This window comes from Chiloscyllium plagiosum, chromosome 1 (genome assembly GCF_004010195.1).
Source record: "Chiloscyllium plagiosum isolate BGI_BamShark_2017 chromosome 1, ASM401019v2, whole genome shotgun sequence".
Lineage (NCBI taxonomy): Eukaryota > Metazoa > Chordata > Chondrichthyes > Orectolobiformes > Hemiscylliidae > Chiloscyllium > Chiloscyllium plagiosum.
This window is the reverse complement of record NC_057710.1, coordinates 58364831-58376134: the sequence shown is the minus strand read 5'-3', so window position 1 is coordinate 58376134 and position 11304 is coordinate 58364831. Positions and strand designations below refer to the sequence as shown.

At 44.2% G+C, this 11304-nt stretch overlaps 1 protein-coding gene across 1 annotated transcript; it reads left to right on the top strand.

Moving 5' to 3' along the window:
• Positions 1–2519: 2519 nt before the first annotated feature.
• ppp1r26 (protein phosphatase 1, regulatory subunit 26) lies at positions 2520–9802 on the top strand. Its single transcript, XM_043687394.1, has one exon. The coding sequence runs from the start codon at positions 2574–2576 to the stop codon at positions 6615–6617; it is 4044 nt and encodes a 1347-aa protein (XP_043543329.1). The 5' UTR covers positions 2520–2573; the 3' UTR covers positions 6618–9802.
• The last annotated feature ends 1502 nt before the right edge of the window (positions 9803–11304 follow it).

The window sequence follows — 11304 nt, the reverse complement described above, 5'->3', positions numbered from 1 at the left end:
AGCCCTGTGTAGAACTCCAGGGAAAGTGTGGGGAGGGAGAGAAGGTGGGCGGTCAGTCATTTGGAGATGATGCCTGGGCTCCCATTGATGCCCAGGACTGTTCTCAGCAGCATTTAAGTAAGCTGAGTTCATTTTTAATCATTTGTAAACAAAAAACATGATCAGTGTTGAAACATGATCAGTTTCTATCGGGACCCTGAGATATTCTTCAGATAATCCGAAATTCGGAGAATCGAGGTTCCTATGAATATGGACTTCAGTACAGTGTTTGATAAGGATCCACGCGGTAGGCTATTACACAAAATACGGAGTTTCAGGGTTGAAGGTGATTTAGCTGTTTGGATCAGAAATTGGCTAGCTAAAAGAAGACAGAGGATGGTGGTTGATGGGAAATGTTCATCGTGGAGCTCAGTTACCAGTGGTGTGCCACAAGGATCTGTTTTGGGGCCACTGCTGTTTGTCATTTATAAAAAATGATCTGGAGGTGGCTCAGTGGTTAGCACTGCTGCCTCACAGCATCAGGGACCCAGGTTCAATTCCAACCTCGGGCAACTGTCTGTGTGGAGTTTGCAATTTTCCCCGTGTCTGCGTGGGTTTCCTCTGGGTGTACCAGTTTCCTCCCACAGTCTAAAAATGTGCAGATCAGGTGAATTGGCCATGCTAAATTGCCCATAGTGTTAGGTGCAAATGTAGGGTAATGGGTCTGGGTGGGTTGCTCTTCGGAGGGTCAGTGTGGACTTGTTGGGCCGAAGGGCCTATTTCCACACTGTAGGGAATCTAATCTAATAGAATGATGGGTTAGTAAATGTACGGATGACACTAAGGTAGGCAGAGTTGTGGATAGTGCCGAAGGATGTTGTGGGTTACACAGGGGAATAGATAAGATGCAGAGCTGAGCAGAGAAGTGGCAAATGGAGTTTAATGTGGAAAAATGTGATGTAGTTCACTTTGGAAGAAGTAACAGGAATACAGAGTACTGGGCTAATGGTAAGATTCTTGGCAGTGTAGATGAACAGAGGGATCTCGGTGTCCAGGTGCATAAATCCCTGAAAGTTGCCACCCAGGTTGATAGGGTTGTTAAGAAGGCATATGGTGTGTTCGTGTTTATTGCTTGGGGGATTGCATTTTGGAGCCACGAGATCATACTTCAGCTGTACAAGACATTGGTAAGGCCGCACCTGGAGTATTGAGTACAGTTCTGGTCACCGCATTATAGGATGTGGAAGTTTTGGAAAGGGTGCAGAGGAGATTTACTAGGATGTTGCCTGGTATGGAGGGAAGGCCTTACGAGGAAAGGCTGAGGGAATTGAGGCTGTTTTCATTGGAGAGAAGAAGGTTGAGAGGTGACTTAATCGAGACATATAAGATAATCAGAGGGTTAGATAGGGTGGACAGGGAGAGCCTTTTTCTGCAGATGGTGAAGACTAACACGAGGGGACATAGCTTTAAATTGAGGGGTGATAGATTTCAGACAGATATCAGGGATAGTTTCTTTACTCAGAGTAGTAGGAACGTGCCTGCACATTTGTAGACTCGCCATCATTGTTTGTGTGGATACGTGAGCTGAGAGCAGTCTCATTTTACAGACAAAATCAGAAATTGCTGGAAAAGCTCAGCAAGTCTGGCAGCATCTGTGGAGAGAAATCAGAGTTAACATATTGAGCCAAGCGACCCTCAGAACTCACACTTCACCTGATGAAGGAGTAGCGCTCTGAAAGCTTGCGATTTCAAATAAACCTGTTGGACTATAACCTGGTGTTGTGTGACTTCTGACCTTGTCCGACACCAGCAACTCCACATCTGTGTGTGTAGCATGAGGATGATACTTGCGATTTCAAATAAACCTGTTGGACTATAACCTGGTGTTGTGTGACTTCTGACCTTGTCCACCCCAGTCCGACACCAGCAACTCCACATCTGTGTGTGTAGCATGAGGATGATATCAGGTTTGCTGATATCAGCTGTAGTCCAATAACACGCAGACACCCACAATCTGTTAATGTGTGACACATGACCACAATCATACTGTACCTCACTAAGGGTCTGTGTTCTAAAGCTTTTGACTTCAAGCCTCACTGTGGAGATGAGCTATGATGGATGTTGTTTCTGCCAGATTCCTGGAGATGTCATCTCTTAGGTGAGACATTAAACCAAGGTACCTTCTACCTTTTCAGGTGGATGTAGAAAGCGGGGAAATTCTCCCAGGTGTTTTGACTGATGTCTCTCCTTCAACCACATGACTAAAACATGATCAAACTAGTTATTTCGTTACAGTTTGTGGGACCTTGCCACATTTTTAGGTTAGAACAGTTGAAAGGACCTTTATTGACTGTAATATACTCATGGATTTCCTGAGGCCATGAAAGGTGTTATGGAAATGCAACTCTTTTCTTGAGAAATGTTGAGGGAGAAACAGAGAGCAAGAATATTTCTGAAGCACACAACAATTTTTAAAATGTCACCAGTTTATGCCGCAGCCCTTTTGATTTTCTTTTCTCCCTGTGCTGTTTCATTTACAGGATGTGAGTGGAGAAACTACAGGGACCACGTGTCTGGGATGTCACCTCTCTGCTATGATGTTCTTCACGGGTTTGCCACCTATCTCTGTGGTACAGACAGATTGGCATCCGTTTGGGGCGTCCCGAAACTTCAGCCTCCCTGTGAGCTTCTCTGACTCAGGAGAGAAGATCTCTCTGCAGAGTGCTGTCAGCGTGGATGTGAAAATGATCATCGAAAACTTGCAAGCTACTGACTCAGCTTGTGCCATGAACAGTGAACCCAGCAGCCAGGCACAAACAAACACAGCCCCAAAACGGAGAAGTGAGGGCATGTTAGACAGAAGCTCCATCAGAATTTTAAAAGGGGCTGCTGTGGAAGAGCTGAAGCCTGCTTATCCATCCTGCACACTTGACACAGAGGAATCCAACTTGGGTCGCTGCACCCTGGATTCCGACAGTGATGAGTCTGTTGACCGAGATATAGAAGAAGCAATTCAGGAATACTTGAAAAAGAAAACAGAAAATCCGTCCTTCACATCGAAAGCCAGTGACACAAATGTTCTCCCAGGGGGACACAGAGCCATTGAGAATTCTGCTGCAAAGATCAGCAATGGTATTTCACCGGGAAACAAAGGAGTGAACTCGCCCAAAACAGGGCTTGACCTTGCGAATATTGTCAGCCGAGAGCCTGCAGGATCCAGATGCTCTTCTCCCTGCAGTATCAGCAGCAACGACTCCTTTGAACTGAGTATACAGGCAGAGATTGAAAGGTTCTTGCAGGAGAAGAGGAATAGGGAGACTGGCAGCAACAGCAGCCCCAAGAGCGAGGCTGTTTCTGTGGGGACAGAGCAGAAAGAAAATCTGGTGAAGGTAGGACAGAAGAAGAGAAGGAGGTGCATCAAATCCAGTGCAGGGAACCAACGCCATCCTGTTCCACAGCCAGTGATCAACACAAACTCTCAGGTTGGCAACACTAAATCAAGCCAGTTTAGGAAATCTGAAGTTGTCTGCAGCAGTGAGAAAGGCAGTGAAGGAAACCCCAAGGGTAATAAAAATGTGGCTAGCAGGAAAAAGCCAAGATCACGGCATCGCTTTAAGGAACTCCACAAGAGCAGCAATACCCGGTGGGGTCTCAGTGCTGAATTCACTGAGTCAAGGGTGAATCCTATTAATGCACAAGTAGAATTGTCTGATTCTAGCAGCGACGATGGGATTGAAGAAGCCATTCAGCTTTACCAATTGGAACAAAAGAAAGGGAAAACTAAGGATGTAGCCTTTGTCCTTGGCTTATTACCTCACAAGTCCCCTCAAAAATATGCTGATATGACTTCTCATATGAGAAGCAGAGAGAAAGAAAGACTGCAGACAGCTTTGAACAAGAGAAATTGTATCCCGAAGCCTGGGCGACCTTGTCCTGCCAATCTTTCTGATACTGACACGAGTGACAGTGATGACTATTTAATACAAACCAAGAGAAATACCACAGATTCCAGGCTTGGTTGGAAAGAAACATTTCAGTCTGAGACTCTGTCAGAATCTTCCCCAAAACAGGAAAGGTCTCTTATGACCAAAGTGCAGTCACCTGCAGACAGTATATTAGGTGGTGCTTCTTCAGAAAAGGGAGAGCATGCGGGCAAAGGCAAGACAAGCTGTGAAAACACTAATGTTGCCTCCAAGCAGGTCACGCTTTCTTCAGATAGTGAAAGCAGTTCTGCAGACAGCAGTGACAGCATTGAAAAAGAAATTCAAACTTACTTGGCTCTGAAAGCAAGCCAAAGCAGTCAGAAATCTAGCAAAGTCGGGACTGTGAGTGATCTGGACGGAAACTTCTCCCAAGAACCAAAGATTGAAGACAATCTGAACACCTCTCCATCTTTGTTTATTTCTTTGTCTTCGTCTTCATCTCAGACATCATTGTTACAAAAGAAAAGGCTGAAGAATAATGTCAGTTCTGATCATAAACTTGAAAAGGAGAAACTGAGAGAAAGTCAACCACGTGAGTCCAGTGTGGAAGCTCTTGTGTTAACTAACCATTCAACTGTTACCTCCAAGATTAATCTTAAAGGTAGTTCATCAGGGCAAAACATACCTGACATGAGTAACATATGGTACAACATGACTCTCAGTCAAAATCAAGAAAAATTGTCTCCCAAGGATCGGGTTGGAGAGAAACAGTCCACTGTTAAGGCTGTCCATGACTCTTGGCAGACAGATGAGAAGAGTAGCTCACTGGATAGTGACGAAGACTTGGATAGAGCTACAAAGGATCTCTTGCAAACCAGGAAGAAACTGGGGAAAAGATCAAGAGATATGAAGAACCGGTGCAAAAAACGAGTGCGGTTTACAGGAGCAGAGGTTCTTACTTACTCTGAGCAAAGCACAGGAATCGGTGACAAAACGCTCAGGACCGCTGGAGAAGGCTACACTGTTAGCCACGGCCCCTTAAAAAGCTGCTTATCAAAAAGTAACAAGAGCGCTTGCAGACGTTATTTAGACTTGAAGAGTAAAGGGAATAAGAAGATCGAAGAGCATTCAGAATGTGAAGGCAACAGCAAAATGACCAGTATCAGAAATCTCAAGATTGGTTTGTCGTGTGGTACTGCGTTCAGCACAGCTGATGGGCCAACTTGGAAAAATATAACAATTGAGAACAGCAGTTCTGCAGATAGCGATGATGGGATTGAGCAAGAAATTCTGAAGTTCCTTGCTGAAAAGGCCCGAGCAAATAGCAGGTTGAACGAGCCTACAGATGATCCAAACACAGTGCATGGATTTAAAAGACAAGAGGAGGAGAACAAACAGTCGGAAATGACAGACTTGCCCAGGGCTCTGTCTACCCTCCCTCAACAAGCTGAGGGATCTCACAGGGTTAATATGAAGGGGCCATGTCGCTTGGAAGATGAGCCCACAGCTGGGTATTTTCAGAGAGAAATGGAAAGGGCTGGGACTGAAAGCAAGACCAATATTAACCAGCAGGATTTGCTACAGAACATTCAAGGTACCTGTCGTGCACAGTGCCAGAATGAAGACAAACACACCTTAGGAGAACCACCAGCAACTTCCAAGACTGAGACTAAGGCTGGAATTGTTCTAGGAAGTTTGCAAGTTGACAACATAGTCTGCCCGGGGAAAGGAGTATGTCGCAGTGATGTCCTTGAGGACAAAAAGATGACTACTAGCCCAGAGAACATTCAGAGGAAAACAACGCAGTCCTTGGCTTCTGAGCAGAGTGTGCCATATGTCAACTCCGAATCGTTGCTAACAGGACAACTTAAACCGCAAGCTGGCCAAATCAAATCTCCCAAGCAAACTGTAAACAAATTGTGGAATATCTTCCAGACTGACTGTCTCAGTGACACTGAATCAGTGAGCCAGGAGAATGGAACCTGCAGAAGGGGACAGTATTCCAAGGACAGTTGGTCAGATCTTGGTCGTGGTACAAACCAAAGCTCACAAGCTGTGGTTAACACTCTCTCCCATGTAGGCTGGGCAGGTAGTGCGAAAATGAAGAGTGAGAAAGATAAAAATCAAGGTCAACCTTTAGCATCTCTGATGCCATCAGTAAGTGTTGGTGCTCAGTGCAGTGAAGCGAGCCAGCTACCTAGTATTGTAGGGCAAGAGCAAAGTGACCATAATTATCAGAGTGGAGTGAAGAGTGAGGAGAGGGAGTACAGTGATGCGACATTCACACACTCTAACTGTGAGACTTTGCATCTCTGCGAAATGTCAGGAGCGTGCAGCTGTTTGCCGATTGCTGAACCTACCATAGCCTCAGCCCACAAGGAAGGCAGCAGTGTAGAACAGAGAGTCGACAGTGTAGGAGCAGTGAGTGCAACAGAAACACTGATTGCTGAGGAAGCTTCTAAAGGGGAGGCAAGCAGCAAGTGCAAGAGTGGAGGAACTGGGGTTACTCTCCTCAGCATTCAGTGCCAGCCACTGAGCCAGACTTCGTCAGGACCTAAGATTGAGGAGCAAAACGACAGGGGCTCAAGAGCAGAGGGGGCAGCACAGGGGAACAGTCCTGAAGCTTTTTACGACAGAGCTAGCGATCATTCAGATGATGACAGTAGAGTGGACACTGACAGGTCAGGACTGCAGAGGCAGGGGGCTGAGGCGTAAGTATGTTATGCAGTAGCACATCTCTGAATTATTTATAATACGGTCACAATGTTCAGTCTAGATTTCTTTGTGGGACAGAAAGGTTATGCTATGTAAGCTTCTGGATTAAATCAATGTTGTTGAAGGTGTATCTTTTATACTCTGTTAAAAGTAATTAATTTGATTAAGAATGCAGCTCTTTAGATAAACAAATTTCTTTTCAGAGCTGTAAAACCGTCCCCTTATCCACCCAGTGAAATGTGGTTGGGGTAGGCACTTTGTCTAGCTTCCAGCTCAATCTCTGCATTTGCATCTCCCTATCTCTGTGGACACATTCCAATCATTAAGACCACTGCAGGACACACTCTTGTTCCATTCAGTGATACTGAAGCAGCCTAGCATGAGTTCAGCATTTCATAAAGACCTGTGATGAGCTAACTGCTTAGAGCCAGGGATGTACCAGCCAGCCTCAGCATCATGGAGGTTATCAGAGGGGAGAGACCAGCCCCAGTCAGTGCTCCTGCTCTGGGATAGGGACAGAGTTGATGCTCTCCTCCATTGCCTCCTGTGGGCTCACAGGTAAATGACAGTCAGAGATGACAGTTGAGATGACAATAGGGTCATATATCTTGAATAGAAATTACACCCTTGAGTTTTTTTGAACTTGCTTGCATGTAGGTAGCTGACACCTTCTGTGTTCAAGCTTTCTTTAATGCCTGGAGACCAACAAGGCTGTGTTTAGCTGTGCTTCAATTTGAAACTGGCAGCATGTGACTCAGGACCCTGTGAAGGGGAAGGGGGTGAGCAACATGACAGATCCTGCAAGAGGGCATTATTTTTATGTGTTTTTGTGTGTCAGTGATTCTGTGTACACAGGTGCCTGTGGAGATTAGGAATATAGATGTTGAGAAATCAGGTATTTCTGTTTTCTGCAGTGAGACTATGGTGTAAGGGCTGAACACTCCTAGGTCTGTTACAGCATAAGCAGGTACAGAGTAAAGCCCCATCTGCTCTACTCCCAACAATGTGCCTTAATTCTCTAAGCACTTCACGCCCTACTGTACACAAGTGTAATAGCTTGTCATTTCCTGTGCACTAGCCATCTTTTATAGACTCTCAGAACTGAGATTGCTGATTCTTCTGTCAGACTATGGGCAGTCAGTGGCTGGAACCTACTTGCCCCTCAGTATGGACACCTGCATCAGTCTGGATGTGAATACCCATGCCCGAGGTGAGATTGCTGTAGATTCGGAGCCTACACTCTCATTGACAATATTCACTGGATCATGGGTTCTAATTCAGTTAGTGAAGATGGAGCCTGAGAACTCTGATTGTTTTTATTCCAGTTACCTGTGTTGTTTTGTGATTAATTTTATTTCCAAAAGAGACCTGAGGGTTTGGGGTCTCCATTACCCTAAGCTACTTGGCGATGTCAGCATTGGTGAGCAATCTCTGATTCGGGAGTAACTTCATTGAAAAGAAAAGTAGGCCCCACAAGTTTAAATTGACCTGAGGATGATGTTTGGCCTTTGGCTAACTGCAGGAACTCTCATTACCATAAACTCATTCTGTAAATATTTAACAGCTAAACATTACTACAGAGGTTTTCAAATGTAGTGGGAAACGCTTTTGACACCAAAATAAATAATCTTTCTTCCCCTACCTTTCACTGACTTAGCAAATCTCAGGCAAGGGTAGGCACTGCTAGTTGTGGTTTGCCTAAGGATTGGAAGGGGAGATATCTGAATACCATTCAGCTTCAGCTGAGGGAAAAATTGGCTCAGCTATGATACCCTCTGGCCTTATACAGCTCAGGGTGTGTAAACAGGGTGAGGAATTGTGGGGCAATCAACATGTGTAGAAAAATACTGCAGGAATGGAGGGAAGAGAAGTTAAGCAAATTTTGATTTTATAGAAAGCCAATGTTGGTTCAGGGCATAGATATATATGCAGACAAACACGCACTGGAAGCAAAATCTGTATTTTCTCTGAATTTGATATTGAAATGTGAAATCTGTACAGATGGTTCATACTCCAAGAGTATAGGCTTGCATTGAATTTAATGAGTTTTCTTAATTTTTTAGCTCTTTATATGTATATGTGAAGTCAAACATCATTATGCTGCAAAATCCCACTGAGCAACCCATAATTAGGTTTAAATGTATGGGTTCCAACCCTCTCTCTGATTCTGTCACTGCATTGCCACAGAGATTCAATCAGGAAAACTAACAAGTAACATTCCTGAAGAAAACACCTTCTCTCATTAGAATGCCTGTAAGTGTTGTTCACAGTGGATTTTATAAAATGTGTGAACTGGCATGATGCAAATAACTTGAGGAAGATTTATTCTGTGCTGTCTCTATCAACCCGAAATGACAGTATAACTCATCAGTAGAATTCTGACCGACTGAGTCTGGAGAGAGTATGTCTTTGATTTACATTTCTCTGTGACATATCTAGAGATACATCCAGCGACTTACCTAGAAATAGCAACCCATTCCCTAGGAGCAGCCTGATCAGAGTGGTAGCTGCATCTTTCAAAACAGTGCTGTGGCTTTCCATTCATGTACAGCAGCACAAGTGATGTGTCTGGAAGGTGTACAACAGCAGAGAGGTGACAGATAGAAATCTGGCAGGCCTCCTGGCTCCTCACAGCAACCTCACCGATCCAGAGTTTGATGACCTTTGGACTGGATAGGCATTCCAATAGTTTTAGTACAATTCCTGATGTTGGGGTGAAGATGTGTTCAAAGACCTGTCCAGCAATGCTCATGAATTGTTTAAAGTGGGATTTTTTTCCCTGACTTTGGTCATTCTGAATAAGCTCTGATGACAGCACTGATATTGGATATTCTTTATCATTAGAATGTTGCTCCTGTTTCTGTTTTACATCAATTTTTATTTTTAGTGTACATGTCGCCAAATGCTGTCTTGTGAAATTTGCTTCTGATGTTGAAAGTACTCCTTAGTTTTTGCCTGAGGGGTATTGATGCACATACTTTTTAACAAATTTGTGAAAATTATTTAAATTATACAATCTACATTACATTTACCTAATAAATAACACAGACCAGGGTTTGTGATGGTGGTGGTTTTTGTAGATGAACCTCATGGGGACAGAACTCTGTTTGTCACTGACTACTCTCCCCCTTGCTGTCCCCCTTTCTTCCCACCCTTACTGACCCTGCAAGTGTGTATGAAGACTTTCTGTTTGCTATTTCTAATGTGATCATCATAGTCATAGTTTGTAAATACTACTCTTTCACCGCCTTTATTAAAATTCACTCATGGCACCTGGTTGATGCTGGCTGGGCCAGCATTTATTGCCTATTTCTTGAGATTATGATGGTGAACTGCATTCTTGAACCACTGAGGTCCATATGGTGTATATACATCTGCAATGCCCATAGAAAGGAAATTCCAGGGTTTTGACCCAAAGACACTGAAAGAATGGCAATATATTTCCAAGTCAGGATGTGAGTGATTTTGAGGGGAACTTGGGATGGTGTTCACATGTACCTGTTGTCCTTGTCTTTCTAGATGGAAGTGGTTGTGGCTTTGGAAGGTGATGTCTTAAGGAGCCTTGGTGAATTTTTGCAGCGCATTTTGTAGATGGTACACGCTGCTGCTATTGAGTGTCAATGGTGGCGGGAGTGGATGTTTTTGGGCATAGTGCCAATTAAGTGGGATGCTTTGTCCTGGATGGTGTCGAGATTCTTGAGTGTTATTGAAACTGCACCCTTCCAGGCAAGTGGGGAGTATTCCACCACACTCCTGACTTGTGCCTTTTAGATTGGGAAAAGCTTTGGGGAGTCAGGTGAATTACTCGCCACAGTATACCTCGCCTCTGACCTGCTTTTAGAAATGTAGAATCTAGGAGCAGGAGAAGGCCAGTTGGCTGTTTGGGCTGCAGGGCCATTCAGTAGGATCCTGGCCGATCCTCTATCTCAATGCAATATCCCCCTTTCTTCCCTCATATCCCTTAATGCCTCTAAAATATTGTTTTAGAATCATCCGTCTCTTTCTTGAATATATTCAGTGACTTGGCCTCCAGAGCTTTCTGTGGTAGAGAATTCCCCAGGTTCACTAGCCTTCAAGTGAAGAAATGTTTCCTTATCTCAGTCCTGAATGGTCTATCCCATATCTTGGGACTGTCTTCCGTGGTTCTCTACTCCCCAACCAGGGATAACCTTCTCCCTGCATCTAATCCATCCAGCCATGTTGGAATTCTGTATGTTTCAATCAAATCCTCCTCATCCTTCTAAACTCTAGTCAATTCAAGCCCAGTTGAACCAATCCCTCCTCCTAGGACAGTCCTGCAATCCCCAATATCAGCCTGGTGACCTTCCGCTGCATTCCCTCTGTGGCAAGTATGGTGTTTCTTAGGTGGAGATACCATCTGCAATACTCACCTGTGGTCTCACCAAGGCCCTATATAACTGCAAAAAGATAGCCTTCCGAGTTGCTTGCTGCACTTACTTAACTACTTTCATTGACTGGTGTACAAGAACACCCAGATCCCTTTGTACATCCATACTTCTCAATATATCACCATTTAAATATTACTGTTCTTTTTTTTTCACACTGAAGTGTGTAACTTCACATTTAGCTACATTGTACTGTAACTGCTGAGTTTTTGCCCAGTAACTCAACTCAAGTTATGTTGAAGTCTCTTTGCCTCCTCCTAACAACTCACAATTCTGCCAAG